Raw genomic sequence first — 21,800 nt, 5'->3', positions numbered from 1 at the left:
AAAACAAATGACACACGAATGACCATGTCACAATCAAACACTGTCCGACAGTTTGAAAGTTTAATAAAATTTTTCAATTTTAGATTCTAACTTTCAAAATCTGCAAATTTTGACCGTTTATGAAGATTTAGTCAGTTCGGTTTTCGTTCAGGTTTCAGGTAACGAAGACTTGAGCTCCAACACCGTACGATCGAAAATAAAGTAGAAATAAAATCTTTTTGGCTTTTACAAAGTTTATATTAAAACACGCCTAAAATCTTTTTGGTATTTTTGAAATTAAAAGACAAAACACACACGGGTTCACCGATTAACACAACTTGTATTAATGCAAATGAAGGTTTCGGTTACAAGCACAATGTTTACAAATCTAACATGTAAACTCTCAAAGTGTGTGAGTGAGTTCCGGACAGAATGCTCTCAGCCTATCTCTCGGATGTGTGTGTTCTATCTGTCTGTCTGTGTGCATCTATACTTCACACTACACTGCATGGGTATATATATATACACAGCCCATGATGTCTGGTCGAAGGATCCGATAGATGGTCCGAAGGATCATCTTTCGGATATAGTGCTCTCGAAGGATCAGCAAGGACCTCGAAAGATCACCTTTCGAGGTCTATTGTTCGAAGCCTATCTTTCGATCACCTCGAAGGATCAACAGTATCCTTCGAGGCTATCCTTCGATACAGACATACATACAACTTATTGGCCAAGTCAAACTAGGAGGATAGTTGACTTGGTCAACTTACAGACTGATTTAGGACATCGTTTACATACAGACTGAATATAGACAAAGTACAGACACAAGTGCACCAACATGCATCAGTTTTACAACACGTACCGAGTCAAGATAGGAGGATATCTTGATCTCGGTCTTCACTTCGTAACTCAGTCGAACCTAACCGAGCCGCATCCAAACTAATATGCATCAACAGGGTGCTCTAATAAACCTTATTGAAAACCATTTTTCGTAAACCAAGTAACTATTCATATATATGTGTCTGTACCGATAAATTTATTGGTTTAAATTTTCCAATATATCGACGAATATGCAACGAATACGTATATGTTATTCAATACGCCATTGGAAAATTACTATCATAACTGCGACTATTCTATTTGCCTATTTTCACGAATTCATTATGACTTATTAAACCACCCATTACTTAAAAAGTCATTGTGTCTTCTTTTACGTACGCGTGTAAATAGATAGATAATAAATAGAAACTAGAAAAAGTAATGTGAGAACAAAAATGAGTCATTAGTTATTGCGGGATGCAAATGTGAAATTACTGTATTTAGCCAAAGAACATGTAATTGGACTTTCATTGTAACAAATTGTACATAAATGGTAGCTACGTAATAAGTTTCATCAACTGTACACAAAAGCTCCTAAATAAGGCATGTATCATCTTTGCAAGTATCTACAATATATGAAAACTTTTAGTTGTATGCATTCACTAAAAACTTATAAAAAAAGATTATTTGTTACACTTATAGTGTTGCTTAATTAATTTTAGCACATTTTCGTTAAATTACTTTCGAGAAATCATTTTGTTTGAGTTCTTATATGGACATTTATCTCTCTTGTATACACACATTCATCATCAGAAGTCACACACACACCAAGGTGAAAAAACACACGTACACACTAAAGAAAGAATGAATAACATGCTAATAGTAATGTTTGGCATGATCATATCATGTTATATATTAATTGGGATTTCAGAAGCTCGTCTGAAAATAGGGTTTTACAACAAAACATGCCCAGATGCAGAATCCATTGTCGGTGGCTTTGTTAGGGATGCAGCTGAGTTTGACCCACGAGTTCCTGCTTTCTTGCTCAGGCTTCACTTTCATGACTGCTTTGTTCAGGTTCTTTAGTTTCTTTAACTCTGAAAGCACATGAATTTACGGGTTTTGTATGGATTTTTATGACGATTCAATTGAGTTTCAGGGTTGTGATGGATCAATTCTGATAGATAATGGGCCGATCTCGGAGAAAGAAGCACCTGGGCATCAAGGGTTGCAAGGTTTTAATGTGATAGAGGATACAAAAGCTCAGTTGGAGTTTGTGTGCCCTGGTGTGGTTTCTTGTGCTGATATTGTGGCCATTGCTGCTAGAGATGCTGTTGCTTTTGTATGTTATTTGCATTCTTTTTTTTTTTTTTGCAATTGCAGTTTTTTGAGTGTTTGTGTGGATGATCTGATGTTTGTGTCTGGTTGATAGAGTTTTGGGCCAATTTATAAAGTTGAAACCGGTAGAAGAGATGGATTTGTTTCAAATAAAGCATTGGCTGACAAGATGCCTGATTTTAGAGACTCAATTCAGCTTCTAAAACGCAAGTTCTTTGAGAAAGGGCTTAATGATAAAGACCTTGTGGTTCTCAGTGGTACTCTTCTCTTCTTTTTTTTCTATCTCACTTGTAACAAAATTATTGTTACGATTTGGGTGGGATGGGGAGCAAATATTTCCTCTCTCTCGAAATATAGAGACCGCCCCGGTTGAGACCACCATCTCGAAAATTTCTTTTTTGAAAATACAAAGTATAACAATTCTCTCTCTCACTCTCTCTATATATATTGAATATGTATGTATATGTCTATATCCCATGCAGATTAAGTGATCATGTATAGTTGGTAGACATTTTCAGAGGTATGGTATGAACATGAAGAAGTTTCCTTACATTTTCCATCAACCAACTCAGTGTAGAATTTTAATAATTATTTTATGACATTTCAAGCATTATCTTAATATAATTTTTTTTGTTTAAATTACAAGTTTTAAAACACGGTTGGAAACTAATTTATTGTACATTGCTCAAAATGGTCCCATGACAGAAAACCTAAGGCTAAGGTCCTACTCGAGATTCATGAAGGTAAAACTGCCATAAGATCAACATGCGTTATGGGCAATAGATTATTTCATAACATGCTGTTTCTAACATTTTTTTAAGGTAAACAATGTTTTTGTTTTGCTTGTACGTGCAAGGATTTTGTAAGACATTTTCAGCTAAAATATTTGTTTTGATACAAAATGTCAAACACAATAATAAGAGAAGTAATTCATTACTCTTTTATGGTGACTATTATAAATATATCTTAATATGAACATATGATTTCACTATTATATTTACACTTTGCTTTCGTAATTGTCCAATTGTAATTGTAATCTCCTTATATAAGAATAAAAAGATTTTTAAGAGTTGTTTTAGGGTGAGAGAATATTGTTTTAGTTCTCCTTCATTATTCTAACATATGGGGTTACATATACTTATATACATCTCTAATAGTGACATTTAATTTTATTTACTTACTTCATGATGACAAATTTTAGGTGCACATACTATCGGTACAACGGCGTGTTTCTTCCTTATGGATCGGCTCTACAATTTCTCGCCTCGTGGGGGTCCGGACCCAAGTATAGATCAGGATCTCCTTCCAGAACTAATGGACGCTTGCCCTCCAAACGGAGATATAAACTTCAGGTTGCCGATTGATCATAATAGTGGTGACACTTTCGACATTCAAATCCTAGAAAACATCAGGAATGGCTTTGCAGTGCTACAATCTGATGCAAAGCTCATGGATGATCCAGTGACCAAAAGAATTTTGGACTCGTATTTCAGGGTTACCAACGAATCAGTCAAACCATCTTTTGAGGCGGATTTTGTCAAGTCCATGGTGAAAATGGGTCGCATCGGAATTAAGACCGGTCCAAAAAGAGGAGAGATTAGACGTGTGTGTAACACGTTTAATTGACTGAAGTGCTATTTCTAGTATCTCTTGTGGATTTCTAAATAATACTAGTAAATAAATCTACGAATGGTTTATAAATAACTAAGTGATATTATTTGATGTTATTATGAATAGATCAGTGTATTTGCGTTATGTTATGTTGATTTGTATTTAATGTGAAGAAATTTGTATTAATAACATATATTCTTGTTTTAATGCAGTCTTGACATAATGTGTATATTTTTGCTTAATGCAGTCTTGACATAGTGTGTATATTTCTGTAAGTAGTTGAGCCATCTTGAGACTAGCAAAGTAATTCCATGTTTTTTTAATCTCGAATAATAGCTTTTATCAAAATCTTGGGTATGGGAAATTTTTGCAACAAATTGAGCCATCTTGGAAACCCATAAGACCATGCGTAGTCGTTGGGGTGAATAATACCCCACCCTAGGGCGTTTTGCATCATGTGGCAGCCCAGTCAGCAATGAGACATTATTGGGCGTTTTTACAAAATGGGTGTAGTGGGGATGTGGGGATTGTGGGGCATTATGTTTGTAATAAAATAAAATAAAAAGACATTTAAAAAATCTTATTGGCCAAATAATGGAAGCTCAAATGTGATTGGCCAAGAAATCCCCCCTTCAGCGTGTTTCAAAACACGCCAAAACAAAATCTAGGCGAAAATACGCCCGAAAACGCCCATTAGGGGTGGGCAAGGGGCGGAATTGAGCGTTATTGGGCAGTATTTTTGAAAAAATGACGCCCACTACGGGTGGTCTAATACCGAACAATCTATGTATGGAATTTTTGCAACAAATTGATCAATCTAAGTATGGAAATATGGTTGGTGGGTTGGGTCCAACTGACAAAGCCATTGGAGTTAAGGTGTTTGTGCCCTTAAAGTCATGGGTTCGAACCCCGCTATAGGCAGGTTTGATGTGATTATAATTGTTCAAAAAAAGTATGGAAATCTTGCTCTACTAATTTTTATCCATAAAACTTGTCCGTCTTAAATTTCTCAGGTATCTTGCTATTAGATTCCTTGTGGGTGTTCTTTGATACAAACTAGGAATAGTTTGTGTATCACATCCGCTGCAAAAATATTTTAAAACGGATGCACGAAACCCAACAAGTTAACAAGTTTGTATCTCTACCACAATTTAGTTAAGAGTGTAATGTTGATTGGATCTAAGGTTCCCAACACCAAACCCACTACGGCCTATTGGATCTATGTTGCATAATAGTACTCTTTGATCACTGCTTGTGTTATTTGGTTCATTCCTCTCTATGTTCTTTTAGTATTGTTTGTTTGTCTTTAAGCCAGGGGTCTCTCTTTAAGCAGCTTCTCTATTCTTAGGAATAAAGGTAAGGTTTGCCTACATCCCACCATCCCCATACCTTACTAATAGCTTTGCTATGTGTAGGATTAACTCGGTACGATTATTGTTGTTGTCCAATACTTTCCAGTACTTCAATAACTTGTCAATATGTTTATGACATTTTTACAACTCACCAACCCAATTAACCCTTTTTCCATCATGATCACAACCCGCGTCCCATTTACATCCACGTCAACTCATTACAAATGTTAATCTGTTTGATTCATTAGATAAATGGGCTACACAAGTTACGTTTAGGTTGCTCTATTTAAAAATCATCCATGTTAGGTTTTATATATTTGACACAAATAATACATGAGTCAAGTTCATCAATTAAACATATCGACCCACATACCCAAACATTTCACTTTGTTTTTACATAGGTAATATATATTTTTTATTTTTATAATTTTAAATATCGTGCTGAGTCATGACTCAGGTCACAAGTCAATGACTCGGGTCATGGGTCATGAATTTAAAATTTTGAGTCGCGAGTCAACAACAGTGATTTAAATACACCTTGAATAGCTATTGACATGTTTCAAGTTAAATCTTTTACCTTAACAAATTACTCATAAAAGACAAGTGAGATCCACCTGTTAACATGAAGGATCATGGGGCAAAATTGATATATTTGAATTATTGTTATTGATTTGTATGCATAGGTATCTTTATATAGTGATTACACTCATTCTACAAAATTTAATTTCTGGGTCCCAATTATATGATCAATATGGAATTAGTGGGGTATTTGGATGTGCGTTTTGGTAGGACTAAGGTATTATGTGTGGCGGATGGGTTGCTTAATGCTTTCGGCCTAGGAGCTTTTGAAGTTGGTTAGTCAGTTTTCTGTTTGAGAGTTCTATTTTTAAGGATTTGTGTACGAATGTTGTTAGCCGCGGTTGATAATGATTGATGATTTGGTTTTATTACTGCTAGCTGGTTTGAATTTTGTTTAAATGTATGTAAAACCGTTGCAGTGTATGTTTCCGTTGGTGGTGTAGTATAGCATTTCACAAATCTTTACTAACGAATGCTTTGTCTAGCCAGCGCAACGCGCGGCGGGCTAAATTCTAGTTCACACTATATATTTACATCTTAATTACGTTAACAATATATATTTTATGTATGTTAACTTCTTCATAGGACAAAATCAAAAACTCAGCCAATACGTGTGAGTTTTTGGTTCTGATTAGTCTCTTCTATGTATGGCTCTTAATGTATGCAATTTCTTCGCAACATGCGACTTGCATAGTTACATTTTGTTATAAACATGCCATTTTCATTCAAATCCAATAATCAAATTTCACATTGCATTGTTGAAATAGGGTAATTTTTTTTTTTTTTTGTTTCCATTTCAAATGCGACCCAATTAAAGATTTAACCCATCAACCTATCAAAATGCCAAAATGGCATTCTTAACCCTTTTATTTTTCTTCCATTCCTACCAGTGGCGGACTTATAATATAACGAGAGGTATCACGGGCTACGGCTCAACCATGTTTTCGTAGTGTAATTTTTTTTGGTTTTATATAAAAAATACCTTGAACAAATATGGGGATACCCCAAAAAAATAGGATACTTTAATTTATTAAAATTCCAAATTTTTATGAGCACAAACCTTTTACAAAACCAAACTTGTATAATAATTAAGCACAAATTAAGTATAATATACTTGAAAGACGCCTAACTGATAAACATGCCTAAGCCCCAAAATAAATTCTTTTTTTTATTGTATGATTGCTCGGTAAAAATTATTTTTGAGATAACCCTAAATTAATGGGCTGGGTCCGCCACTGATTCCTACTACGGATTTAGTGAGCTTACTCAAAAATATTTAAATCGATTTTTTTAAATAAAGTGTTTTCTGATTTCTATGATATATTTTTTAATATATAAAACGCTCCTTCGCAATAATCTATATATATAATAAACAAATAAAGTGTGGGACACGTGTCGTTATATGGTGTAACTTCACAAAATTTTGGGCGGGAAAATTAGGGAAATGTATTATTTTTACACGGGATCCGTGTATTGTATCCAAACCCGCTTTTATGACCCGGAGTATAAATCATGTAAGAATCCATCATCCTTTCACCCTATGTTTCAGAAACCCTAATCTCCTTCGCCTCCATCGTTCGTTCTTTCATCGTCGGTCATCGATATCAAATCACCGTTCTTTTGTAAACCCTAACCTTCCTTCCCCTTCATCATGAATCATCATTCTCTTCTCCAATGGTTAAACAAACCAGGTACCACTTCCGATTACAATAACAATCTAAATGGTATCACTTTTGCTCCTAACAACAATTGGAACATCATTGGGTCTTTCGATTTCTAGGGGATATTGGTGTAATCCAGTCAGATTACTCCATTTCGCAAAGAATGAGATTAATGCATTTCGTATTTCTTCCTCATTTGATGTTGAACCACACCATTTCGTAACTTCTGCAGGTATCAATGTTGAGATTTGGCAATTTTAATTAACCCCATATCTTTCTCATTAGAAACCCTAATATTATTTTGTTTCCATATCCGCAGGTTTTTTCATGGTACCTTTCTTCTTCATTAATCGCAATAGCTACAAAGGTTTTAATCGGTTCATGGTTACGCTCTTTCATCATGATTCGTAAGTTTATCAATCACTTATTTTATTCAATTTCGTTTGATGAAAGTACATCATTTTTTAGGATTTTAGTATTTTTGTTTCGGTTGTTGTTCTATTGGACTTGGATATTTACGCTGGAGATTCTAATGAAGTTATTGACTAACAAGTCTCAAAATCAAGGTTTTTTTTTTTTTTTGTGAAATGTAAGATCCCTTAGAACAACAACTTATCACCAAACAAGTACTGAAATTGTTACCCACCAGGTGTTCGATGAAATGCCTCACGTTTGATCCTAAATATTTCTTTTCTTTTTTTATTATTGCAGTTTTCTTGTGTTGGATATGCGCTTTTTATGCACATTGGGTGAGTTAATGCTCTCATTTTCTATGTTTATCCGGTTCTCAACATTGGTTTTGAAAAGAAGGCCCTCCTATATGTATATTTAGCCTAACAATTTTTAATATTTTTATGGTAATTAGTTGATTTTTCTCCAATTGATAGGTTCTGAGGTGATGCAGCAAGTGAACAACCAAGTGAAACAACTTCCTATTCCTGTGTCGTCTAATAATATGCAACAAGGATGACAAATGATGTCAATCTGATTTGGATTTGAAGTTGTTTTGTTCACTGATGGTGTTGTTAGGGTTGATGGTGAGTCGGTGACAAGGAGAAGATGTAAGAGGTTTTGGACTACGCGGCTCAGCTCTTGTCTTCATCTTTACGACAAGGTAATCTCTTGATTTTAATATCGATTTCCAAATTGGTTCTAGAGAATAGTTGATAATGTTAAACTAAGGTGCCTGGAATATGATATTAACATTAAAGTTGCAAACCCTCCTATTATGGGCATCAAGTCAAATAACATTATGCTTGATGAACTTTTGAACGCTAAGGTTGCTGACTTGCTGATTTCGGGTGGTCAAAACTCTTGTGAGATGGGTTATGTATCTATTTAAGTGGAGGGGATATTGGTAAGTGCTCAATCCTCTCTTTCATATGGATGCGTTTTTTTTCTGAGATGAAACGCTCTCAGGCTAACCATCAAACACTTTTTTGTCCCTTTTTTGGAAAGAAAATAATAAATAATTAGTAGGTTAAGTATGACTTGAAATTTTTTTGTTAAATTAATACTTTATATTTTAATGGTAAAAAGATGTAGGAGGGTGTACATATTCAGGTTTAAAACTTAAAAGCCAAATTTCTATATTGGTTCTACTCGGTGCAACTTTCTAGAATCAATTTCTTTTCATGCAGAGTTTTAGGCTAATCTGTCACCAAATGAAGTGTATGCGTGTAACCTATTAAACTTTTTTAATGAAATGAGATGATTTTTTTATAGTATGTTTTTTTAATCATACTTAACATATTAGTTGTTTAAAAAATTCTATAAAAAAGGGCTAAAAACCTTATGGGTCAACCTAAACTGACCCGTGCCAGCGCTTACGAAATTGAAACTTTTTAATCTGTTATCCAACTTACCCATTTGAGCATGGCAATCAGCTGCAAATCACATAAAAAATGACACATTTGAAATTTAAATCAATAATTAATAAGAAAACATTTTTTTATGGGAGCGTGAAAAGCGCGCGGGAAGATGAACTTAAACTTAAAAGCGACAGCGACAGATACAATATGAGGTAAACGTTGTTTAGAACGTGTCCGGGTCCATATGCGTTTTGTCCAGGATGACTTCAGATGAAAAAGTGTCGTTTTGAGTTTTGAGTACTGATCCATTTTGCATGTTTTTCGATAATGTTGCAACTGTTATTATTTGATTCACATGAACCAACTCTTTTCACCTAGAACACATGAAACAAAAATCACAACAAAGTTTTATGTAGTGTACACATAGAACACATGCAACACAGACCCTTGGCTGATCTACACACATCGGTTCAGTCCGGTTATATTGGTCGATTATGTAAAGCTTAACGAAAATCGAAACTGGACAATCGGTTATTTACAATTCATGACCCTTTTGGTTTGAGTGGGCTGATTTGGGCTAATGTATATTTGTGAATATCTTTTTTTTTTCAGGTGATCTAAATGTCATAGTCAAGGTTCCTCGAAGAATGAAAAACTGTTTGGATGATTCGGCTAGCAAGGAAAATCTTCAACTTCTGAATTTGGCGGTGTTTTCAGAAAGTTTATCAGTTGAAATAAAGTGAGTTATCTCACTCATGCGGATTATGTCTTTACAATAGTCACCGAGTATGGGTTGGTTAGTTTGCTCTCCTTTTCTGAGATATATAAATGTTATTCGTCAGGCCATTAAACATAAAATATTTAACATTTTTGTTGTCTCTTTTATGTCAAATTACAATTGACATGGTCGATATGCTTTACCTGAGCTTTTTTTGTACTAACATTGTAGATATTAAAGTAAACGGGTCAAACTCACCATCTATAAGTTAAAAAAAAAAACAAGAAAATAACATTATAACTCCAACTACAGGTGCTCAAATTCAAATGTTGCATCGAAAAACTAATTCATTTAACCGTTATTTATTTTGAGGTAGACTTTACACTTTATCGTTATTAAATATGAGATTTGAGGGCACATGATACACTTTTTAATGGTTTTTTTTAATATGAGATTTGAGTTATAGTTGATAGTTTTAGTATAAAGTGCACTTTATTGTATTTATTTTCTGTTTGTATTTTTGCATATTTCATTAATTTGTCTATGCAAATATTGTTAAAAACACTTATGTTTGTATTTTTGCAGCCTTCGCTTTATTGTTTATTCACACACGGTTATTATATTTGTGTTGATATTCTTCCACTTTGATGCATTTTTATGTTATATTTCTTAATTTTTATTTATAATATAATACAGTAGTCATTATCTTATCAACAGTTAGCACATTTACAAATTTTAAAGTTAAAACTTTTTCTTTTTTTTACCATCTAAAGTCCTATGGTTCTATTCCCCAAATTGAGCTGGTATTTTGGAAGAAACATCACCTGCATCACGTCCTCTACAATTTGTCATAATTATATTTACTACAAAACTTATTGCAATACTTTTGTTGAATACATATTTGAGCTACATTACCAGTGGGTTGTTTCTTTTTTCGCATCATTATTTTAGTTTTAGTTTCAATTAAGTTTGTTAGAATAATAAAAACATACAAGAAATAAAATCAGTGAACATAACAATTTCATGGTTTAATAATTTAATCTGTTACTTTTTTGTGCAGATGGGGTCATCAGAAACCGCTATTGCTGTCCGCTGGCGCACACGAAAGATACTTATAAGGATAATCAAAGTATTGGTTTTATTTGAATCATACTGTTGACGTTAACACACATTTTCATGGCTGAGTCGCTAAAGTTTCACCTACACCGATTTCTCAGCCGTGCCGTTGATCGAGCATTTTATGCATATTCGTCAATAGCAAATTGCTGATGATGACGATAAGCTACATATACGTTACGTAGCGATAGTGTTAAAATAGCGGGCACTATTTCATCTATACCTGGTGTTTGTTTGTTCTTGATATTTTAAAAGGACCATAATAAGATCAACTCTTTGTTCTTGGTGTTGTGCTCTTGCTGTTTAGGTGTGTGTGGTTTTTTATATTTAGAAACTACTAATATTTTATGATGGGCACTCTAATGGTGTGGTGGCTTATGAGGTTGACGAACAATGGAATAGATGGCTGCTCCAAATAGTGTAGAAGCAGTTGCATGACCTTTAGGTGACGAACAATGGAATCAAGTGGCTGCTCCATTGAATTTGGACCTAAACGAGTCAGTTCCCAACTGTTGAGGTAAGACACAAAACACACTCAATGGAAGGTATATTTTTAAACTTGAAGCCTATCTGATTTACACACCATGTGTTCAATCTAATGCTCATTTGATTTGTTTCTTATTCTTTTAAATTAGGTTTGAATATAATTACAGTTTATTCTGAATGATCTTTTGATGCTCAGTCTTTCAACAACTTTCCTAACGAGTAGATGTTAAATGTTGTAAAATTTGAGGTCTAATGCTTTCGTAAAATTTGTATGAATTTTATAAGAGTTTTGGTACTATTTTATATGAAGGTTACATGAAGGGCGTCGTGCTCCTGATGGTTCTGTTTCTAATAGAAGGCATCGTTTTTCTTCTTATGTTTTTATGTTAAGTGTCCAGGTCTGTCATCGGATGGGTTCAATATGGGCCGGTCGAGTGGATTGGGTAATGGTTCAAAATAGGGATGAGCATTTGGTGCAGGAGACCGAACGGTACCGTGCCAATTGTGAATTCGGTGATCGACAAATTTGGAAGTGTTGCTTCAATGGCGTTGGTTCAGTGTAGAATTCCGGAACCGGTTGTGATAGTCGACGATTCCGGGAGTGCACATCACTGTAACACTTGGCGGTTTTGAACGTGAACAGTCGGCGTCTGTGGGTTTAAAACCATGGCTATGAACGGCGGAGACACTCAGCCTTTCAAAGTTAATTTTATACCTCATTCGAACTTTGGGTTAGTGCTACATTCATTTTTTTTTCAGGTGCATGTTGATTGATATAGTAAGTGGTAAAATAAGTACATTTAGTCAAGGAAAGAATGCATAATGTGCTGCTACTTGCTGTTCCTTTGATTTGTAGAGATTAAACTGGGGTATATTAACCACAACTTTTGATCTCAAGTTTATCAAGTGGCCGTTTTTAGTGGAAGATATCCAAACGACAGTTGAGTGCCGAAGGAAAGTACACAGAAGAGCAACTTCAAGAATACATGATGTCACGCAAGAAGACAATGATTGATTATCTTTGGAAGCTTGATGTGGCAGATATTGAAGCCACGGTTTCTCGTGCCTGTCAGATGGTTGTATCCATTTTCTCTCATTTTTTGTTTATAAAATACGTTGACTGGTACTCATGTTTATATATGTTTGTTTCAGGTTCTTCATGATCATACTGAAAAAAAGAGGAGCTAAGGGATTGAGAATTCTTTGTTGGATCTTTCAGGTGTTATTATGTGTACATATGGTACATTGTCATTATGGCAAAACAGGTTAGCTGGATGGGTTGGGTCAAACAATATTTACCATTTCTAAATAATACACTTGATCAATAAAAATGATTTACTTGACCCGTTAAGAGATATCTAACCTGAATCAACCCATTGTCAAATAAATTGGTCAAGATTGATAGATGGCTGATGTATAAACAATTATTTTGGTTTTAGAAGGCAATACCAGCCGCCAATGGGAATGAAAAGTAACCAATGTTACACTCTGGTATGCATCATTTGAATGTTGATGACACTGATCATACTTCAAGAGCTGCAGAATCTTGTCAAAGTTCTCAAGCCACAATGGCACTTCAGGTACATTCTTCATTTTTTTTAACTATGTAAAACATTTTTCCCTTTTTTACGTTATAAATTATATTAAGTTTTCTATTCTAGAGTCCGTATGTGGAAGCTCCCCAATCCCCAATTTCCTGGTGTATTATAATTTCCATATGCAAACAGTACCTTGGGCCCAATTGATCTTAGTGAAATTGCATGGTTGAATTGGGATGGTATGTCATGTGTTTGTATCATTTTGGTATATATGAGAATGTATTACTAAGATCACACAACTTTGGCTCAATAACAAAAAAAAAAAAAAAAAACACTTTCTTTATTTACTTCAACTAATTCTTTTTAATCGCAAAGGATCATTAATTCAGGTTAGGTAATAGTCAACATTGTTATCAGTTTACCCATCATTGATCATACCATAAAATTTAAAACATGATTCATTAAAAAAGACCTGCACTTGATATTTTTATCACAGCCACAAAGTGCACCAAAACTACGGAGATTAGGATTTAGGTGGTTTTAATCTTCTTTCCTAATACAAAGTTGTGATGGATTTAAAAAAAACATAAAGAATGGATACTTTTAACAATCTTTCATATATCCTTTTTAGGGTTATATTAACATTTGTTATTCATGTAGATCGGAAAGCTCAATATGACAAGGGGAAGCAAGAGATGCCACAATGAAGTGAAAGATTCACTCATGCATTAATTTAATAATAAAGCCATTATACTTAAGGAATTCATAATCAAATTTGTTCATGAATTAGTTGTAATACACTATAGTAAAACTACACATTTTGACATGAATATAATGTATTAAGTAACATCTTTTAATTTATTTATCGGTGGGTTGATTTAGACAATGTTTATTTCAAACTGTTGGTCCCACTCTAGAATCCACTTTTACGTAACATCTTTAAATTATTATATGCTAAGTTTTTGAATTTTTGGGGTACATTATGAAAAAAATAAAGATTAAGCATGATATAAGGGGTTGTAGATGCGTTTTTCGGATTTTGTTTGAGCATGACAACTTTGAGGTAATTACATAACATAGAACTGAGTTTGACCTTTTGAAGATAAAAAATATTGTTGATTTTATTTAGGATGGATGGGTTATTTAATCGTCTAAATCTATATACGAGAAAGGAAAGAACACAACAGACGAAGCTGGTTACAATGTAGGTTATATAAAGGATTTTCGTTAAACATTCTTATATTGAGATCTCATTATCAATTAAAAATGAATTAGCTTTACATGAAAACTTTGAATTAATATGGGGGCATAGTTAGGATACTTATGAAACCGAACTAAAAATTTGTTGTGGGAAAGGGAAAGAGGATACTAAAGATGTTCAAAGTGTTGTTTATGTACTTTTGTTTATTGTAAATTAAATTTTCCTAGCCCGGAAAGTTCCCGGGTGAATACACATGGAGACAAAGTTAGGATACTGATGAAACGGAACAAATAAATTATTGTGGGAAGGGAAAGAAGATACTAATGAGTTTGAAAATGTTGTTTATGTACCGTTTATTATTGAAAACTAAATTTTCCTAACCCGGGATGTTCCCGGGTTATAGCCTAGTAATATATAATTATTAAGACCTTGAGGTATGATTTTTTAACTTATCCAAAATACTAATTTTATTGTTTAACTTTAATTTAATTTAACTAAATATTTTTGAGCATATTTTTTTGGGTTTTTTCTTTTAATTTTTAACTTTAATATAATTTAGTAACATCATTTAATAGTTTTTAAATAATTTTTTCCTACTTTTTTCGTAACTAGCTAAAATACAATATAAAACCAATAAAGTGATCATGTAATGAATATATTAGGCCATGTGTTACCAGGCGTTGTTGGGAGCGTTATTTTGCCACGTTGGCCCCGCCACTGGCGTGCACACCACCACACCCCAGCGCGGAAGGGGGGGTAGCCTTCATTGGGAAATAGTGACAATTAGAAATAATCAAATTCGTAAATAACTGAATCACCTAAAACCTTTGGCATCGGCTCCATTGACGCACCATCTTCGGCAGCTTTTCTGGTAGCTTCGGTGGAACCCTAGCTTTCTCATAGCTTGTTCTGGGTTGATTAAAGAAGATGGATATAATAAAAATCAGATCCGGGTCATCATTATTTGCAGTTTTGCACCAATATGTTATGCTGCTTTATGAATTGGTCCTTTTAAATTTAAAAAAGAGTACACTTTGGTTTTGTTCCCTATGATTTGGTTATTTTAATAGTTTTGCACCAATCATTTAAAAATTGTTATTTTCCTCCAATAGTTTAATATGTTTTTCCTAATCAGTTCCCTAATACTAACTTCATCTTAAACTTTTGTTAACTTAAAGGGTATTTGGGTAACTAAATAATTAACTACTTATATTCAAAATTACTAAAACACCCTTCCTTTTAACTGAAAATGTTAACTCAGTTATAGGCGAGGAACAAAATGGGAAAAACATAGTAAACTATCAGAAAAAAATGATAATTTTTAAATGATTGAGGGAAATAGTTAAAACAATCAAATCAAAGAGAGCAAAACGAAAGGCAAACATGGAATGCTTTATGAATTGTTCCTTTTAAATTTAAAAAAAGCAAACAAGGAACTCATGTAATTTTTGTTTTGTGAAAAGAAAAATGAGACTTCTCCGTTCTCATGGCTGTGGGTCCGGAACAAGATTTAAAAAAAAAATCTTTAAATCATATAAATTTATTAATTCTTTTTAGTTGTTTATTTAATTGTTATTTTACTTTTATTTAATATTAATTGTAATTTTTAGTTACATATTTAAGTAATAAGTAGATATTATTAAAAAATAAACATTAAAAGTGATTACATGTTGTGAAAAAAGTGTGCCTACGGCCATGCGTGTCGTCTATTTGACGCCACGTTACAACACTTTTTCTTTCAACAAAGCCTCATAACGCATATTCCTTCCACTTTATTCATTGGGTTTAGTTTTCTATAAACAGTGCACTAAAATCAAATGAATCGAGTCAGTGGCGGATTTTAGCCCTTTAATTCAAGGGTATCCCAAATTAATTTTTTTTTTTTACCGTGAAATCATACAATAATCTTCCTATACTAATAAACAAAAATCTTTTTGTACACGTGTCACTCTATGGTGTCTCCTCCCTTTTAATAATAATATTACATATTAATTTTTATACACAAAATATAATATAATATTAATTAATATAGTTAGAGATAAACGTATAAATTCAACTTTTATTAATAATTATCTATAACAAATATACATGTATCAAATAAAATAATAAGTATAATATTATTTAATATATTTAGAGATCAAACGTATAATTTCAAATTTAATTAATAGTAAATTAGTTTTTGAGTCCCTATGTTTTAGTGGTTTTAACCATTTGAATCCAAAATCAAAAAAGTTTGACGTCCTAAGTCTCTAACCGCTCATTCACACCCCCTATAAAAAAATCAAAAAACCTTTTGCAAGGCCAAGTTCTTTAAGTTCTCACAACTTGTCGAAATTTTCATTTTACCCTAACCATATATATTTGTTAAGATAAAATATATTATTTGGATATAAACAATAATTACTAATAAAGTATCAAATCACATGTACAAGTACTTATAGTATATAACTTAGAAGACTAAAATTACAAGCGGATTATCTAAATAAAGTACCAAATTATCTTTAAAGCTAACCTAAATGGTTTTTAAAAGACATTTTTTTTTTTGCTATTAAGTATATAACATTATATTTACTTAAGCCGTGTAATACACGTGTTCAATATTTACTTAAGCCGTGTAATATACATAGTAGAATTTAATTACAATTCATTTACCATAACCTCATAACTTATAATTATTTTTAAAAATACTTACAATTTTATGATCATTATTTTTTTTATTTTTTAGTGTTACTTCTTTTGAAGACATAATAAAATGGATTGTAGTATCTCGAAAGAGAATGTGAAAACTTAGAAAATTATTTTGAATAGCGAAAATATAACTGTTCTTTTGTTTTACTATTTTATCTAAATAAGTCATTTCATTAATAAGGATTATATACAAGTTTATAATTTACATTTTTGTCATTTAACCCGTGTAATACATGGGGTTGTATAAGCTAGTAAATAACAACAATAAATACAATAATAAAAAAGAGAATATATTTTTCAGTAATACAAATACCTAATAGAGTTGCTCTCTTCTTTTTTTTATAGCTTGAAATCGTTACATCACATCGTCGTCTTTTACTTTATCAAAAGTTTTTTTTTTTTTGACGGCACAAACCATAGCATTGTTCAAATATTCTGGGCCCGTTCGATTGCGTAAATCCGTCTTGACAAACTTCAATTTAGAAAAAAAAAAAAAAACATCTTTCAACGGTTACGGTTGCAACTGGTAAAATCAAAGCTAGTTTCACTACCCGATAAATCAAAGGACGAGCACTATGTGTTCTGGTTTCCACCATAAGACGAGTAAGATCACTAGAACTTCCAATTGCAATTTGCCGCCCATGCCCATAATCAATTGATTATTTTATTTGTTTGGGCTTAATTATCATGTAACTTATTATTTGGACTTAATTGTTAAACAAGTATTGGGCTAAAGGAATAATGTCAAGTTTCATATTTTTCTCTTAAGGCTATCTTCGTATATGTTTAAGGGTATCCTATGTATAAAACCGAAATAATACACTGCGAATACGGGGTTGAGTCGTAGCTTAGTTACTTATTGGTTCCGCCCCTGAACCGTCCATCATAGCGGCCGGGTCCCCTCCCACTGGTTAAAGACAAAATATAAACTTTACAGGTTGATACGGTTGCGCACGAACTCAGGACTGTTTGTAAGTTGTGCCAAAGCCCAAATCAAAGCCCTAGTTGGGCCTAACCTTAGGCTTTTTCATGGGCCTTTATATTTGAAAGATAAGAATATGGCACGCTAGCATAGGTGCGTTTGGAACCGGGTAGGCCGGGTACTGACAGGAACCGGTTCTATCAGTTACTTTCAAACCAAAAGCTGCATAACACTGTTTGGAACCGGTTCCAACGGATATATGACCGTTGGAAACCGATTTTATATTAAAAAAAATTGTTTTTTCTTCCTGTAAAACCCTAAATTTTCACCCTTCACTCACATTATTACCCCAAGTTCTTCATTACACCTTCAATTACTAGTTTACTACTCCAAAAACTCATCAAACGAAGAGAGGATGGAACCGGGTACTGGAGAGAAACCGGATACGGGTATTAACCGGGTAGGGTTAAGAACCGGGTACTACCCGTTTATTATGATGAAAAATGGAACCGGGTAGGAACCTCCGGGTTTTTTGAACCTGGACCCGGTTCTCCTATGTATCGGGTAGGAACTGAAACCGGTTCCGAGTCGATTCTACAGGTCGAGGTTTGAAACCGGGTATTATGCCCATCTCTAGGTGTGTGATTTTTTTCTAAATGAATGTTTATTTTGATGGGCCACCCCAGAAACTAAGTAGATGTACGAATCATCTAAGTATAAAACAAGAAAAATTGAATAGTGTTAATATACTAAAAGAGTAAACTTTTGTTTTGATCCATGTGGTTTGGTCATTTTAACGGTTTTGTCTGAATCTGTTAAAAATAGTCATTTTACTCCCTGATGTTTACATTTTATTTTCAATTTGCTCCATGACCCTAACTCCATCCAAAATGTTTGTTATTTAGAAGGGTGTTTTAGTAAATTTACAAATAAAAGTGAGGGTATTACCACATATAAATAAGCAACTTCTTTGTGCATTAGCACTTGTACCTTGTGTTTTGGGAGTTTTCCAAAAAAAACTTACCATAGTCCCCCACATATCAGTATATCACCCAACCTCACAACCGTCTCCCAGAGAAAGCAGAACAACGACCACCAGCAAATCCCCACTGTCACGGCGGAAGTACCCAATTTTTGTAATCTCCGTGAATCGGAACTGACAAGAGGTACGCCAGCAGCTATGCAAAATGTTGCCCTAATTCTTAACAGCGATGAGTGAAGGTATTATTGCTCTTTATTTCGATCATCTAGGGTTTTTAATCGGACTTTTAAATCATCTCAACTAGATATATGTTTGCTTTATTTTTCACGAATCTATTTCTTTTATTCTATTAATTGACTATGCAATTTTTTAGAAATTGGTGTGAAGTTACCTAAATAGACCACGTTTGAAGGAATAAGTTTTGTTGATTATTGATATTGAAGGTATAGATTTTGTTGATTATTGATATGTGTAATGTTGATTGTTGGTTTTGTTTTAATTTGTTTTTTGAAGGGATTAAACGGTAAAGATATGATGAGGGTGATTATTGTTATTAGTAGTCTTCCAATCAAATGGCCATTTATTTTTTAACAGTAAGTATTTGTTGATGTGGTTTTTTGCAGAAAATGATGTTTAGACTATGGGGTGTGGAGGGGCTTGGGTTGGGGGCATTGCTCGACATGTGTCGAGGGTAAGATCCACAAGGTAATACTCAAAAAGTAGGGGCGTGGTGTGGCGTGGCTTAGGTTGGTGTGGCCAGCCTATAATTTTTTTTAATTAAACTAGCCGTTTGGCAACGGTTACCCACACGACTATATTGAACCAGCCAACCAAAGCCAGCCATGTCACCCCGCCCCACGCCAATGGGGCAACACCATGGCCAACGCTAGCACGGTGTGATCTAGCCAGCGTTAAAGACTAACCGCCGTCCCAACCCACGCCCCACATCCCACAGTCTTAAGTGGTGTTTTTTTGTTGTTGATGAACACATTTAATAAAAGTTTTTTAGGGAGATTTGGTGTTTGTTAGACATAGATGGATCATGGATATCACACAGCCATCACCACTTTGGTGGGGTGGTAGAGGCTTTGTGCCTCTTGAGAGAGACCAGTGTGTAAGTCCTGGCATGGGGTAAAATTGGTGTAATTTAGGAGTTGGGATTAGGTAATATTTTTCGTTCGAAAAAAAGATGATATCACACAGAAAGGGAGACTTTTGAAGGTTCTGGGTTCAGTCGGGTATCCAATTCACCCAAGATTTGAAGGTTCCGGACTCAGGCATCTAATTCGCCCAACATTTACTCATTGATTATTACATTTGCTTTCTTAATGATTTTAGTTCACATCTTACACTAGATCTGCAGATATGCTGATTCGTGACACAAAACTGAAGCAGATAATTGAAGAATTTGTTAAGTCACAACAAAGGAAGAGACATGGTGAAGAGATGAAAAAGACAATCTAACGAAAGTATACAATAAGCTCATACACTGATTCACTTATTTTGACTTTTTGGAATCTTGAAATCAATTTTCACTTTGATATTGATTTATTATATGTTTTAACAGAAACTAAAAGCATGGAAACCCTACATCAAGAGCTTATCAAAATTTGGAACTCAAAGCAAAAGGACAAAAGGTAATGTATTCCAACCAACCGTGTTATTCATTTGTAATTTTGGGGTTCATACCTCATAGTGGGTATGGAGGTTGATAGTGGCTATATGGGTTGATAGCAGCATGAATAATACAGGAACACCATGTAATTTATGAACCATTTCATCAAGGTGGTATTTAATTGTCATATAATTTTAGGTGATTAAAGGATTGAAACAATTTCTTTGCTCAGACAAAATGGGCTTCGAGGACAACTTTTGGTTGTTTAAGCAGGAGGTAGAATTTGTTGTCATTCAATTGTAGTAACTTTTGAAAGAGGACTAAACTGATTTTTGTGTTATATAACTCGTTAGGCATGAAAGCTGGGTTGAACTCTAAATTTTTATGGATATTATACAACATTTATGAGTTTTTGTAAAGAAAACTCTTGAAACCAAAAGTGTTATTTTCAATTTCAAACATGCTACAATATAATGCGCAATCCTTTGACTAAGTCCGCATCTACCAGCATCAATGCTTAGACTTCGTATAATAAACCAAATCGTATCTATGCCGCGTGTTGCGTTGCGTTGCGTCGCGTGCCGCCGCAACGCACGGCTGGTTAAAATCCTAGTTTTGATAATTTTACAACTAAAATATAATATAAAGATATAATATATAAATACACACACTTTCTTCCTTTTCCTCTCTCTATCTCCTCTCCCACACCAACCAGCACCACCCCTCACACCAACCATCTAAGCTTCCAATGGACTCCACCATCACCACTCACCATCATCATACTAGTCTAAAAAGTCTGCGGAGATGGGGTCCATGGCTCGAAACCCTAGGCAGTCGTCAATGTCTAAACCCTAGGCGGCCGTCACCATCGAAGCAATGATGGTTGCGTCACCGTCGAAATAGAGATGGTTGTCGTCACCTATGGTCGGATCGAAACCCAGAGATGGATTCATTGGCTCGAAACAGAGATGGTTGCCGTCACCAATGGCCTGCTTTCATCACTCTCATCTCCGGTCACATCTCTCTCTCCAGATTTCCTCTCTCATCTACTTTTCCATCTCCGCGTTCCCCCTTTCTTTCTCCTATTACACGTAGATGCATCATATGTATAGTTTCTTGCTTATATGTATATAACTGTATTGTATGAGTTCTTGAATTTTTTTTTTTTAGGATTTTGATGATACAAGTTGGGGTTTGATTCTTAGGGTTGTGTTTTGATAGATGAAAGTCTTAGAGAGAGAGTGAGAGAGAGAGAGAGAGAGAGAGAGCAGGTGGACTAGGTGGGGTTGGTGATGACGGTGGAGATAATGGGTGGGGATGGTGATGGCGGATTGGCGGTGGAGGTAGTGGGTGGTGGTGGTGATGGAGGAGGAGAAGGTGGAGA

At 34.2% G+C, this 21,800-nt stretch overlaps 2 protein-coding genes across 7 annotated transcripts; both read left to right on the top strand.

The window, feature by feature from the left end:
* Positions 1-1,592: 1,592 nt before the first annotated feature.
* Positions 1,593-3,915, top strand: LOC110885109 (peroxidase 43). The gene is made up of 4 exons (XM_022132810.2): positions 1,593-1,875; positions 1,958-2,140; positions 2,231-2,393; positions 3,338-3,915. Exons 1-4 carry the CDS (start codon positions 1,663-1,665, stop codon positions 3,760-3,762), a joined length of 984 nt encoding a protein of 327 aa, XP_021988502.1. The 5' UTR covers positions 1,593-1,662; the 3' UTR covers positions 3,763-3,915.
* Positions 3,916-7,179: 3,264 nt separating this feature from the next.
* LOC110881811 lies at positions 7,180-13,869 on the top strand. Of its 6 annotated transcripts, none has more exons than XR_004870172.1 (11): positions 7,180-7,369; positions 7,459-7,571; positions 7,659-7,746; positions 8,051-8,088; positions 8,227-8,453; positions 9,763-9,946; positions 10,929-12,201; positions 12,327-12,546; positions 12,623-12,689; positions 12,910-13,050; positions 13,669-13,869. XR_004870172.1 is itself a non-coding variant. In XM_035978914.1 (5 exons), exons 1-4 carry the CDS (start codon positions 7,400-7,402, stop codon positions 8,307-8,309), a joined length of 381 nt encoding a protein of 126 aa, XP_035834807.1. In that variant the 5' UTR covers positions 7,180-7,399; the 3' UTR covers positions 8,310-8,453; positions 8,619-8,698. The 6 variants fall into 6 exon arrangements, 1 of the variants encoding a protein (XP_035834807.1); XR_004870170.1 differs by having other exon boundaries at positions 7,180-7,571; positions 10,929-11,501; positions 11,862-12,201; XR_004870169.1 differs by having other exon boundaries at positions 7,180-7,571; positions 9,763-9,889.
* Positions 13,870-21,800: the final 7,931 nt, after the last annotated feature.

The sequence above is a fragment of the Helianthus annuus genome, chromosome 10, assembly GCF_002127325.2.
Source record: "Helianthus annuus cultivar XRQ/B chromosome 10, HanXRQr2.0-SUNRISE, whole genome shotgun sequence".
In the NCBI taxonomy this organism is placed as follows: domain Eukaryota; kingdom Viridiplantae; phylum Streptophyta; class Magnoliopsida; order Asterales; family Asteraceae; genus Helianthus; species Helianthus annuus.
The sequence above is the reverse complement of the archived record's forward strand: the minus strand, read 5'-3'. Positions and strand labels throughout refer to the sequence as shown.

Coding starts and splice junctions, on each gene's coding strand:
- LOC110885109 (XM_022132810.2), top strand. CDS start 1,663: ATGAATAACATGCTAATAGTAATGTTTGGCATGATCATATCATGTTAT. Junction 1,876..1,957: donor TTCATGACTGCTTTGTTCAG/GTTCTTTAGTTT, acceptor ATTGAGTTTCAG/GGTTGTGATGGATCAATTCT. Junction 2,394..3,337: donor AGACCTTGTGGTTCTCAGTG/GTACTCTTCTCT, acceptor GACAAATTTTAG/GTGCACATACTATCGGTACA.
- LOC110881811 (XM_035978914.1), top strand. CDS start 7,400: ATGGTATCACTTTTGCTCCTAACAACAATTGGAACATCATTGGGTCTT. Junction 7,747..8,050: donor ACGCTCTTTCATCATGATTC/GTAAGTTTATCA, acceptor TTATTATTGCAG/TTTTCTTGTGTTGGATATGC. Junction 8,089..8,226: donor GCGCTTTTTATGCACATTGG/GTGAGTTAATGC, acceptor TCCAATTGATAG/GTTCTGAGGTGATGCAGCAA.